Source organism: Scyliorhinus torazame, chromosome 21, assembly GCF_047496885.1.
Source record: "Scyliorhinus torazame isolate Kashiwa2021f chromosome 21, sScyTor2.1, whole genome shotgun sequence".
NCBI lineage: Eukaryota > Metazoa > Chordata > Chondrichthyes > Carcharhiniformes > Scyliorhinidae > Scyliorhinus > Scyliorhinus torazame.
In genome coordinates this window covers 56,155,339-56,169,377 of record NC_092727.1, presented here as the reverse complement: position 1 = coordinate 56,169,377, position 14,039 = coordinate 56,155,339, and the positions used below count along the sequence as shown (strand labels likewise).

At 46.6% G+C, this 14,039-nt stretch overlaps 1 protein-coding gene across 2 annotated transcripts in view; it reads right to left on the bottom strand.

The window, feature by feature from the left end:
* kirrel3a (kirre like nephrin family adhesion molecule 3a) overlaps positions 1–14,039 on the bottom strand; it is a 1,049,271-nt gene that overhangs the window by 489,761 nt on the left and 545,471 nt on the right. For both annotated transcript variants that reach the window (XM_072486819.1, XM_072486820.1), the window contains exons 2-3: positions 8,766–8,915; positions 6,017–6,166 (exon numbers count right to left, since the gene is read on the bottom strand). In XM_072486819.1, the coding sequence (XP_072342920.1) occupies positions 6,017–6,166; positions 8,766–8,915 (300 nt within the window). The remainder of the gene's footprint in view (positions 1–6,016; positions 6,167–8,765; positions 8,916–14,039) is intronic.

Genomic DNA, 14,039 nt, shown 5'->3' with positions numbered 1-14,039 from the left:
GGAGAGATTGGGACTGTTCTCCTTGGAGAGAATAATGCTAAGAGGAGATTTGATAGAGATGCTCAAAACCATGACGGGGGCCAAGCGATTAGATAGGGAGAAACTGTTCCTATTTGTAAAAGTATCAAGAATGAGAGGGCACAGATTTAAAGTGATTTGTACAAGAAGAGGGAAAATCATTTTCACACAGCGAATGTTTTGGGTCTGGAATGCAATCCCTACAATGCAAAAGGAGGCCACTTGGTACATTGAGTCTGCACCGACCCTCTGAAAGAGCACCCTACCTAGGCCCAACTCTCCACCCTATCCCCATAACCCCATTTAATCTTTGGACATGAGGTATTCACTTTGGAAGGAGGAATTTAGGCATCGACTATATCCTAAATTGGGAAATGCTTAGGAAATCAGAAACACAAAGGGACTTGGGAGTCCTTGTTCACGATTCTCTTATGGTTAACGTGCGGGTTCAGTCGGCAGTTAGGACGACAAATGCAATGGTAGCATTCATGTCAAGAGGGCTAGAATAAAAGACCAGGGATATACTCCTGAGGCTGTATAAGGCTCTGGTCAGACCCCATTTGGAGTATTGTGTGCAGTTTGGGCCTGTATCTAAGGAAGGATGCGCTGGCTTTGGAAAGGGTCCAGAGGAGGTTCACAATAATCATCCCTGGAATGAAGAGCTTGTCGTATGAGGAACAGTTGAGGACTCTGGGTCTGTACTCGTTGGAGTTTAGAAGGATGAGGGGGGATCTTATTGAAACTTACAGGGTACTACGAGACCTGGATAGAGTGGACGTGGAGAGGATGTTTCCACTTGTAGGAAAAACTAGAACCAGGGGACACAATCTCAGACTAAAGGGACGATCCTTTAAAACAGAGATGAGGAGGAATTTCTTCCGCCAGTGGGTGCTGAATCTGTGGAACTCTTTGCCGCAGATGGCTGTGGAGGCCAAATCACTGAGTGTCTTTAAGACAGAGATATATAGGTTCTTGATTAATAAGTGGATCAGGGTTATGGGGAGAAGGCAGGAGAATGGGGATGAGAAAATATCAGCCATGATTGAATGGCGGAGCAGACTCAATGGGCTGAGTGGCTTAATTCTGCTTCTGTGTCTTTTGGTCTTATGGGCATTAAGGGGCAATTTTGCATGGTCTATCCACCTACCCCACACATCTTTGGACTGTGGGAGGAAAGCGCAGCACCCGGAGAAAACCCACGCACACACGGGAAGAATGTGCAAACTCTACACAGGAAGTCACCCGAAGTGAGAATCGAACCCTTGTGTCTGGCACTGTGAGGCAGCAGTGCTAACCACTGTGCCACCATTCTGCCCCAAACGAGGCTTTTGATAGGGCATTAGATAATTATTTGAATAGAAACAATGTGCAGGGGTGCGGGAAAAGGCAGGGAAATGTCACTAAATTATGATACTCGTTCGGAGCTCCAGTGCAGACACGATGGGCCAAATGGTCTCCTTCTGCCCCATAACAATTTGGTGATTATCTGCATTCCCTATGGATACCATTTCCTTACTGAAAAGGCTGGACTGCCAACAAACTGGAATAAAGAGATGTCAGCATTGCGTGTTCCTTCGCTTTATCATCAGGATAGGGAAAAGGCAGCATTGAAGGAGTTAAACACACTCTCAATGAAACGGGCAGACAATATCGTGGACGCAGCAACCAGGCATATTGCATGGAAGTGAAAAGGAGAAGCAGCCTCATAGAAATCCAAGAGGGAGTCAATCTGGGAGGCAGCCAAGCGAGGAGAGAGGCAAGCTAATTAAGTGTGAAGAGCCACGAGAACAGATTTGCCTGACGAGTGGAGAAGATAATCCCTCAAATTGAAAATATGGGAGGAAGAATCACTACAAGAAGGCTCACATTGTGCAGCGCAGTTTCCTGTGCACCATATATAAGGAAGATATGCAGAGTATAAAGATACTCGATGACCAGCACGGGCAAGCTGTGGTACTGCCAGGGTGCCTAGGTGGCACTGCCAGGGTGCTGGACTGAGAGTGCCAAGGTGCTCAGGTGACATAAGCAGACGCCAACCACCCGGGGGCCTCCGATCACCTGGGAGAACCCCCCAAGTGCCATTTCGCCTGGTCCATATTTGTGGAGACCAGTGCTAAACAGCTCAGGCTCTCAGAGGTGAGGGGATTTGATCCCGGGTGCTGGGTAGATCCTGCATCGACATATTCAAATGAGACAGACTACTCACTTGAATATGCAAATCTGGGTCCAGCCCATTGTGGTTGGGAGCCAGATTGTGATGCCTCGTGCGATCCAGTTAGGTTTCGCGAGGCATAATGTGCCAGGTAAATCTCGTTAGAGGTCTCTCGCGAGATTTACTGGCCGAGCCATATAGGCTGGCTGCCGTCTCTGGGAAATGATGGTCACCATTCCACCACTGTTAAGGAAACATGTCTTAAACCAACTTCTTATATTATATTATTATTATAGATGTGCGATAGAGAGCATCCTGTCTGGCTCCATCACAGCCTGGTAGGGCAACTGCTCAGCCCAAGATCGCAAGAAACTGCAGAATGTGGTGATCTCAGCCCAACGCATCACACAAGCTTGCCACCCCCACACTGATTCTGTCTACACCTCCCGCTGCCTCAGGAAGGCAGACAGCATTATCAGAGACCCTTCCCACCCAGGCATTGTCTTCTTCCAGACCCTTCCATCAGGCAGAAGATACAGAAGTCTGAAGATCCGCACATCCAGATATAGGAACAGCTTCTTCCCCACAGCTACAAGACTCCCCCTGGGCCGGAGCTGTTCCCTGTAAGAACACTATTCACGATGCCTTATACTGCTCTTGCTCATGTATTTTCTTTGTTTGGTCCCTTGTTCTGCACTGTAACCAATCATTGTTTGTTGATGTACCATCTGTCAATGTTCTCTGTTGATTATTCTTTTTGTCTACTATGTACGTACTGTGTACGTTCCCTCGGCCGCAGAAAAATACTTTTCACTGTACTTCGGTACATGTGACAATAAATCAAATCAAACCAAATCATTACTCATGGTAAAACATCAGTTCCGCACAGTGTTTAATGTGCTGAAACCGCCTAAGACAAGAGAGATTGTTGAGTCGAAACAGCAATGTCAGGTTTTGCATTGTGAGAACAGGGCTAAACGCTATGTTTTACTGAAAGGTCAGGAAGTATCGGCAAAGAACTGTACTGCCAGTGAGAAGTGGACACCTGCCATTGTCTTAGCACAGACAGCACTGGTCTCCTACACCTTTCAAACTCGGGGCGATGTCATGTGGAGAAGACACGCTGATCAACTTTTAGCAAATAGATTGAGCTTGCCAGAGACAGAGTCAACCAAGAGTACACAACAAACTGTGGCAAGTGAAGACATGTACAAAACTGAGAACCTATAACAACTGTGGAAGACAGTACCTCAGTTGAGAACAATTGAACACTGAGTCAACCTCCGAATCCAACATCGACTCCAGTTGAGACAACTATGGATGACGTCCAAACTGCACCAAAGACACCAGAGGTTACAATCAACATGAAAAAGTAGACGCCTGAGGTTCACTGACAACCGCACAGGAATTGACGTGCTCTGAATTGTCTTGCTTATTGATTGTTGTGTTTGTTAATTGTTCATATTATAAATTTTTATCGTTGACATTACATTGTGTGTCATTGCAGGAACCTCGGATGTAAAGGGGGAGGAAAGTGTTGTGTATTCATGTTTGTTTCCAGTTGGAACAAGGTCGCTTTAAGAGTTTGATCACGTGACATATTGATGACATCATAGGTGGTTTGGGCAGACTAACAGTTAAGCAGTGTGTCTCAGGACTACTTGGAACAGGGAACAGATGTCTCTCGTGGGGGTGGGGGGGGGGGGGGGGGGTGGGAGAGGAGACAATGGTGAGGGAAAAACAGGTCTAAGGGAGAAATGAAAATAAGTGGATAGAAATAAAAATGGGGTGAAGGTGGTGGAGGGAGCTCACAGTCTGAAGTTGTTGAACTCAATGTTAAGTCCGGAAGGCTGTAACGTGCCTAATCAGAAGATGTGATGCTGTTCCTCCAGTTTGTGCTGGGCTTCACTGGCACATTGCAGTAGCATTGCAGCAGACCAAGGACATAAATGTGGACATGAGAGCTGGACAGTGAGTTGAAATGGCAGCGACAGGAAGGTCTGGGTCCTGCTTGCGGATGGACCGAAGGTGTTCTGCAAAACAATCACCCAATCTACGTTTAGTCGCTCCAATGTAGAGTAGACCACTTTGGGAGCAGTAAATGCAATAGACCAGATTGAAGGAGGTGTACGTGAAGTGCTGCCTCACCTGAAGAGTGTTTGGGTCCTTGGATGGTGAGCAGGGAGGAGGTAATGGGGCAGGTGTTGCACCTTCTGCAATTGCATATAGTTTGCTGTTCAGTAGTTTGTCATTGCCTTACGCCATCTGACTGACCAGGAAACTCTCCCACTCTTGTCGCCTGCCATTGGAAGGATTTAGGGGTTGAATATCAACCCATGTCCTGGATGCATTTTCCGTGACCATCAAATTGTCGCAAGGATTTGAACTTGGTGATTCTAGCCCAGAGGTAGGAACGCAAACACTGTTCCTCAAGACCTCCTCCAGGATTCTTTCAATCACTTAAAATGCTGGCTTCACTGACGTCAACTACCCTGGCATATTAATGCCTCACTCCCTGAGTTTTGTTTTGCCATTTTGCACAACACAACATACGGGAACCTTATTAGTGCCACTTACTAACCAACACTCACCACCACGCTCCCTTAACTAACTAGCACTCAAAACATCCTTCCAAATTGCTGTTCACCGCAGAAAAAAATCAAAATAGGCTAAACTTGTCCTGAGTGCAGGTGTTTATGTTTAGGGGTCAGAGCATTTCACCGTTTTGCGGATTTCAGGGCAATAATAAAATACAGGATTGTCTGCAAAAATAGCTTTTGAAGCAGCATGCCAAATAAAATGTGAGTGCCAATGAAACCATTTAGTTTCAAATTCTTCTGTCCTCACTGTGACGTTAAGGCCCTTTGCTTCCTGCTTTATGCGATCATGTGACAATCATTGATATTTATTGTGACAATTGTGTATATTTTAGGCACACAGTACTAATCAGTTTGACTGAAAACAAACGCGAATGCATTATGACCCTGCTGTCCTGGAAGTAAAAACCTGGATGACAGAAAGAGGATGACGATGAACGTGCTGGTTGGTTGGCGTTGGCTGGAGTGTCAGATGTCGTTAAAAATGACCGAACTTTAGGAGCTTATTCCGACTGGTTTCACTACCTCTGCAATTTTGCAAAGGACTGCTTTACAATTCCAGTCAATTCCGTGCATGTAGAAAGGGCAATTTTATTGGAGGGTCTAGTATTTACGCCAGGAATGAAGGCTGCAAACTGCTGGTGGAGGCTGACATTCCACAAATAGGACAATTCATAGAGGTAAGCATAACTATGTATTTCTAAGCATTGGAGGCGAAATATGAATATATTCTATTGTCTATATTGTATGAAAGCAGCCGTGAAATGTATGTGAATTTCACAATTCACGCTGTGACAGACATGTGGAAAGTGTTCAACTTCTTGCACAATTTAAGTGGGCCTCTACTTATTTTTGTACCTGCCCTCAAATTGAATCAGAGACCCCAGAATATAATTGAAAGAGAACTCAGTAAAAAGAGTAACAGCCACGTGTAGGCGGGTGTGTGGGGGTCTGTATGGAAATTTGTGTACGTGTAAGATTGTGTGTCAACTTTGGCTCAAGTGTGTCGAGAATTTTTTTTTTAAATGACTTATGTTTATAAAGTGCCTTATCAGGCTTTTCAGATTGGTCTCAAAGCAACTGAACAATAAATTACTTTTAAGTTTGTAGCAGTAGGGAACTTGGAACCTGCGCTTCAATTTGGATTCTCAATACTGCCTTTGAACTCATCCTCAGTGAACATCAGGCTCCTTGTATACACGCTGCTCCAGCCTACATTAAAGCTGCATGTACAGAATGCATGACTTACTCAGCACCGTCAGCCGGGCTGGCTGCGATCGGAGGGCCACGTGTGTTGCCTGACATTCGTACACTGCATCATCAATGAGCTCTGCCTTCTCGATGCGGAGGCTGTATTCACCAGCAGCGTGGTCTCCCACAATGGAGTAACGTGGAAAGCCTGCAAGAGGGAAACAGCAAGCAATAGTACTGGCAGCACAGCTCTGGGCAAGGCGCATGTCCTCAGGACTGGGTAAAAGCAACTTACTGCCGATGCTGGATTCTGAAACAAAACAGAGAATGCTGGGCAACCTCAGCAGGTCTGACAGCATCTGTGGAGAGAGAAGGGAGCTAACGTTTGGAGTCTGGGTGACTTTGCAAATAGGATTAGGCTTTGTTGTTGGCGGGGTTCGGGAGGGGGGTGTGGTTGCATGGAGCAGGGGGACTGGATAGAGGTCCAGCCATAGGTGGAGATTGACAAAGATGTCATGGCCAAAAAGACAAAGGGAATGTAAATGGTGGTGATCATGGCTAAGGAGGGTGCTGATAGTGGCACATTAAGAGATGAGAATGTGTTCATGTATAAATCTCATCCCTGTTCCAGTTCTCTCCAGCTTTGACAAAGAGTCATCCAGACTCAAAAAGTTAGCTCTGTTCTCTCTCCACAGATGCTGTCAGACCTGCTGAGATTGTCCAATATTTTCTGTTCCTGTTTCCTCAGGGCTGGAGTTTGTTTAATTCACAAACAACAGAAAACTGGAGCGTGAGAATCAGTTGGGTTGATAACAGAGTGCAGGACTTGCATTATTAATGGTGCCTTTAAAAACCAAAGGATCTCTCAAAGACGCTTTACTTTTTGAAGCGTAGTCACTGTTGGAGTGTGGGAAACGCAGCAGTCAATTTGCACACAGCACAATCCCACAAACAGCAACATCACAATGACCAGATAAACTGTTGTTTTTGTGATGCTGATTGAGGGATAAATATTGGCCAGGAGGCTGGTAAAAGCTCCCCTCCTCTCCTTTGGGATAGTGCTATGGGATCTTTCACATCCACCTGAGCAGGCGAACGGAGCCTCGGGTAAATGTTTCACCCAAACAATGGCACCTCTGGCAGTACGGAACTCCCTCAGTATTGCACTGGAGTGTCAGCCATGAGTTTTGTGCTCAAACCCTGGAGTGGGAGTTGACCCCAGAACTGACGCTAAAGGCATCAATTCTTACTTTCCACCATTAGTGCAACTGTTGGTGTCGGCTCATCACTGAGGAATTCGTATTGACAGTATTCGGTTCTGCAGGGTTATATTAGCAGGTAGAATCTGCAAAGTGCTTGAAACACTAATTAATGTGTTGTTTTAATAGGAACAATTACTAAGTCATCGATTATTGTGCACATCAGACAGTGTTTGCCTATTAAACTGGTTCACACAGCTGGAGGATTTGTTTAGAATTATATTGCAACCACTGAGTCCACTTAACCGAGGCTTGTACGGATGTGTTGTGGAGTCGTTCTAGTTTGTCTTGCAAACTCTGTTCATATGATGAGCTCAACCTGAGCCTTATTGGCTGGAGGAATTGCAGAACACCCCCCAGCCCCCCACCACCACATACAATCTCCCCTCACCATTGGTTCATTAAGTGGACCCACAACACACACACACATCCCCCTACTCCCAACCAAACCCTGTGGTGTTTTCCTGACGTTTTCAGGAATTTGAGATGAATTCCTCTCCCCCCACCCCTCTGCCTCCCACGGGGCACTGATGTAAGCAAACTCTGAGAGAAAATTCATAGGGCATTAAAACATTATGGGTCTTTTCCCCCCCAATTTCCCCAAATATTTATTTATGATCCCTGGAATAAAGAGCTTGTCGTATGAGGAATGGTTGAGGACTCTGGGGCTGTACTCGGTGGAGTTTAGAAGGATGAAGGGGGATCTTATTGAAACTTACAAGATACTGCGAGGCCTGGATAGAGTGAATGTGGAGTGGATGTTTCCACTCGTAGGAAAAACTAGAAGCAGAGGACACAATCTCAGACTAAAGGGACGATCCTTTAAAACAGAGGTGAGGAGGAATTTCTCCAGCCAGAGGGTGGTGAATCTGTGGAACTCTTTGCCACAGGAGGCTGTGGAGGCTAAGTCACTGAGTGTCTTTAAGACAGAGATAGATAGGTTCTTGATTAATAAGGCGATCAGGGGTTATGGGGAGAAGGCAGGAGAATGGGGATGAGAAAATATCTGCCATGATTGAATGACGGAGCAGACCCGATGGGTCGAGTGGCCTAATTCTGCCCCTACGTCTTATGGTCTTATGATTTTTTGACATTTTGGAGGTGGAGTAAAATTTGGAGGTAGCGCTGTTTGACTGACATTGAGGAATCACCCATCAAGTCTTGGTGACTCTCTTTCATTTCCAAACGGTGTGTGAAGTTGTGTCTTGTAAGGATGGGCACTTCAATGGGAGGTAATGAAACCTCCAGGAATACATCAAAGCAGTACTGTCAACCCTTTCTTACCATCAGCTTCCCCTTATTGTTTCCGATCCCCAAACCCCCAGGTTTCAGTTAGTATCCTCATGGGGATCCCAAAAACATTACACATTTGTTTAGCATTCAGCACTTGCTAACAATTTATCAACTCAGCCAAACTGTTTGGACCAGTTCCTGGATTACTGGCTGTGATTAACTAGTTTAAATTGATTTGTAATTTTCAGAGGTCAGCACATCACTGCAGACTGGAGGTACAGTGTCTGATGCCAACCCACCAGGTGAGCCTCTTACCTGGCAGCTGCTTCTCGACCCCCAATCCCAGGCCGTCTTTTGTCCACAGAACAATTCCATGATAACCAGCGACTGCACAGGACAGCGTGACCGGGTGACCTGCTACAACGACTCTGTCTTCAGGCTGCAGGGTGAACGAGGAACCATTGCCTGATGGAAAGAACAGATTAAAGCCTGGTTCAGAATTGAATTGTGTGAAAGCTTCTCTCCATGCTTCACAACCTATGTCAATCTTTTTCCACTTCCTTCGCACACTTGCAAAACCCAAACCCACAAAAACATATGCCGAAAAACATGGAGTCACAGAGCCAGTCTGGCAAAGAAAGAGGCCATTCAGTCCATTGAACCCATGGCAGCTTTCTACAGAGCTATCCAGTCGGCCCCATTTCTCTTGCTCCATCCATTTTGCTCAAGTTTATTTCCCTCAAGTGCTCATCCAATCTCCTTTTGAAATCATTGCTCATCTCTGTTTCCCCTAAACACATGGGTTGTGAAATCCAGGTCATTCCTCACATTTCCCCTGCATGTCTTGCATAAATCCTTCAATATATAGTGAGTCAGAAAACCCACTGGGGACGGGGTGGGGGTTGCGGATTCCTGGCCTCAGTATATCTTTTTTAATTTGAAGTACCCAATTCTTTTTTCCCAATTAAGGGGCATTTTAGCATGGCCAATACACCTAGCCTGCACATCTTTGGGTTTGTGGTGGTGAGACACGCACAAACACTGGGAGAATGCGCAAATTCCACACAGACAGTGACCCAGGGCTGGGATCAAACCCGGGTCCTCAGCACCATCAGGCAGCAGTGCTAACCACTGTGCCACCCCTACCGGCCATAGTATTACCATTGGTTACTGATCAGACATATTTCTGGAACTTTTACCACATGGGGCGGGATTATGCAAGAATTGGCGGGGCGGGCAACTCCGGCGCCGAGGTGTGGTGTGAACCACTCCGGCGTTAGGCCGCCCCAAAGGTACGGAATCCTCCGCACCTTCAGGGGCTAGGCCGACATCGGGGTGGTTTACGCCGCACCTGCCGGCGGGGAAGGGGCTTAGTGCCACACCAACCGGCGCCGAAGGGCCTCCGCAGGCCGGAGCGAGTTGCCGCATGCGTGGGAGCACCAGCGTTGTGCTGGCACCATCCCAGCGCATGCGCAGGGGGGTTCTTCTCCGCGTCGGCCATGGCGGAGGACCACAGCGGCCGACGCGGAAGAATAGAGTGCCACCACGGCACAGGCCCGCCCGCGGATTGGTGGGCCCTGATCGTGGGCCAGGCCTCCGTGGGGGCACCTCCCAGGGCCAGCTCCCCCTGCGCCCCCCCCCCCCCCGCCCCCCTGACGGCCCCGGAGGCCGCCCGTGCAGCCAGGTCCCACCGGTAAGTACCTACTCTAATTTACGCCGGCGGGACCGGCCGAAAACAGGCGGCCACACGGCCCATCGCGGGCCGGAGAATCGCCGGGGGGGGGGGTGCGATTCCTGCCCCCGCCAAATCCCCGGCGCCGGAGAATTCGGCAGCCGGCGGGGGCGGGATTCACAGCACCCCCCCTGGCGATTGTCCGATCCGACAGGGGCTCAGAGAATCCCGCCCATGATGTCTCACCTCTAATCCCCACACCTCTCACCTCCACACTTAATCTCATTGGCTGTCCGACATGTCAATCCAAGTGCTGGCCCACCCTCTCAAGTAATTTGTCAGTGAAGGCACTCCTCCTGACCGGATGTCTATTTTCACATTGCTGATCTTTTTAAATATGTTGATAAAGGTTTTCAATGCAAATGAAAGCACTTTTTTTTCAATATCACTGTAGCTTTCCACTCTGGGTCACTCTCGGCAGTGCTCTGCTGATTAATCTTCAATTCCTGGTAGAGCTCTAGAAAACCTTGGAGGGTTGCCAACTCTTGGCTGCAAATATGTCTGGCCATGAGCATTACTAGTCTTATTGGACAACCAATAATCAACTTGCATGAGCTGTGTTACTGCTGTCTTCCTTTATAGAGAGGGTCCAATGGGGACTCAAAGACACATGTCTCTGTCGAAATCTAGAATTGTTTACTCCAATATTTGTGCAGTGGGGCTGATACTGGTACTGAAACCCCAGGAATGCATCCAATCAGAATTTTCAACCCTGTCTCCTCCTTATTATTAAATCAGGCTTTAGTTAGTGTCCTAACAGCGATATGGATGAGAAGGGCAGTCGCTAATTGTGGCTCCCTGTCATCCGAAAGTCTCTCTTTGTAGCTTTGGTTCCTGTTCTGAATCCAGGCCCGGATTAATGGAGATTTTTCCCCTGTTTGTTGACGGCAAAGGACCTTTGTATAATGCCACCATTGCAGTTTTACCAAACCTATTGACAGAGCAACGCACACACCTAACATTACACAGGACCTACAGAACAGAATCAGGCCATTCATCTCAATTGATCCAAGCTCTAACGGAGCCCCCTCTTACTCTACTGCATGTGACTTCATATCATCATATCTTTTTATTTCAGAAATATTCCATGTGATGAGACAATTCTGCATTCTAAATACTCACAGACTGAAGAGGCTTATCCTGATTCCCTTTACATAGTTATTAGTAGCTATCTCTATGAATATTGCTCTATCTTTATTTATAAATATTCTTTATGAATTGAATTTGAGCAGTTATAGTCCATGTTAGTGGGATGTAAACCAAAGAACAAAGTTATTCCTAATTTGGCACTAATTAGAAGACTTAAGTGAGGGAGTGCACAATAACTAGGCCGGAATTCCCCAACCCCAATTTTCATGCACCGAATCATTGAAATCTCCATTCACATCGGTCTAGCATGATTGGCTGGAAAATTCCGGCAACAGGATTAGGTGTTTGCCATTCAGGCCCTTGATATTCATGACTGATTTGTATCTTATCTGTATCTTCCAGTGTCAGGGAGGGATTTTCCAGTCAGGCCTGACCCGAGACTGAAAATCCCCACCCGAGGTCAAACTGACCTTTAAATGGTTTGTCAAACTTTCCATCCCACCCACCATGATTCCCGGAAAATTTCCCCCTTCAGTTCATAACCTTGAATACATTGAATAACAATTGGCAACAAACCCCAACAGCTTTATGTGGGAGAGTGCATGAAAATTGCACTATCCTGTGTGTGGGGAAGGGCTTCATGAACACTCCATCCCCTCATCTCTCTGAGCTTGGCTGATTTTCTGACTTGCTCAAAACCCAACTGCAAATGAATTATTTGTCTTTCAATTCATGATCCCGATATTTATGAAGATACCAATGCATTGTTTGTGGGTATCAGCGAGGTTTGCACGTGCATGCTGCCATGAAGCATTAGCTCTGTGGCCCCCGGAGCCCTCGTCTCAACTTCAGATTCTGTAGATCAAATTCTGGGAAAACAGGACTTTGATCAGCTCGCAATACTTTGAAACATAGCACCACCCTCTCCTACTATCCCTACATTTTCTCCCATTAAATACAGAACGGATATTGAGCTAGAGATGGGACCCAGTTGACCTTTGCCCCTAGACATGCTCTTTGGTGATCAAAACTAATGCTGATCCGATGGGCAGCATGGTGGCACAGTGGTTAACATTGCTGCCTACAGCGCTGAGGACATGGGCTCGAATCCCGGCCACTGGCCATTTGGAGTTTGCACGTTCTCGCCGTGTCTGTGTGGGTTTCACCCCACAACCCAAAGATGCGCAGGTTAGGTGGATTAGCCACACTAAATTGCCCCTTAGTTGGAAAAAATAATTGGGTACTCTAAATTTATGAACAAAAAAAACCTAATGCTGATCCTGAGCTCATTGGAGTGAGAGTGCAGAGAGTAAAGTGTATGCATAGGCCGGAATACTGGCAGCGGGATTCCCAGGTCCCACTGGCAACGTATCCCCGGCAGTGTGGGGTACCTTCAATGGGAAATCCAATTGACGGGAACAGAGAATCCCGCCGCCAGCGAATGGTGCGCTGGCGAGAAACACGTTGCTAGAGGAACCGGAGAATCCAGCCCGTAATAACCAAAGTCTCCCACAAATTACCTGAATTATTATTATACTGCTGTTCTACCAGTTCTACATGGATAATTTGCATGTCATGTTCCCAATGAATTAAAACTTTGAGGATGTTTGAACCATATAGGTGCTATCCATTTCGCCTTTCCTGCCTCTTGAGTTATTCAAATATTCTCTCATTTCGTCCTTTTCTCCATCTTTTTCCCCTTTCACCTAGGAATCCAATTCCCTTTTGAAAGTTAAGATTGAATCTGTGTCCGCAGCCATTTCAGGATGCCTGTTCCAGACCGTAACATAAGAATATAAGAACTAGGAGCAGAAGTAGGCCATCTGGCCCCTCGAGCCTGCTCCACCATTCAATGAGATCATGGCTGATCTTTTGTGGACTCAGCTCCACTTTCCGGCCCGAACACCATAACCCTTAATCCCTTTATTCTTCAAAAAACTATATCTTTATCTTAAAAACATTTAATGAAGGAGCCTCTACTGCTTCACTGGGCAAGGAATTCCATAGATTCACAACGCTTTGGGTGAAGAAGTTCCTCCTAAACTCAGTCCTAAATCTACTTCCCATTGTTTTGAGGCTATGCCCCCTAGTTCTGCTTTCACCCGCCAGTGGAAACAACCTGCCCGCATCTATCCTATCTATTCCCTTCATAATCTTATATGTTTCTATAAGATCCCCCCTCATCCTTCTATAATCCAACGAGTACAGTCCCAGTCTACTCAACCTCTCCTCGTAATCCAACCCCTTCAGCTCTGGGATTAACCTAGTGAATCTCCCCTGCACACCCTCCAGTGCCAGTACTTTCTCAAGTAAGGAGACCAAAACTGAACACAATACTCCAGGTGTGGCCTCACTAACACCTTATACAATTGCAGCAGAACCTCCCAAGTCTTAAACTCCATCCCTCTAGCAATGAAGGACAAAATTCCATTTGCCTTCTTAATCACCTGTTGCACCTGTAAACCAACTTTTTGCGACTCATGCACTAGCACACCCAGGTCTCTCAGCACAGCAGCATGTTTTAATATTTTATCATTTAAATAATATCCCTTTTGCTGTTATTCTTACCAAAATGGATAACCTCACATTTGTCAACATTGCATTCCATCTGCCAGACCCTAGCCCATTCACTTAGCCTATCCAAATCCCTCTGCAGACTTCCAGTATCCTCTGCACTTTTTGCTTTACCACTTATCTTAGTGTCGTCTTCAATCTTGGACGCATTGCCCTTGGTCCCCAACTCCAAATCATCTATGTAAACTGTGAAC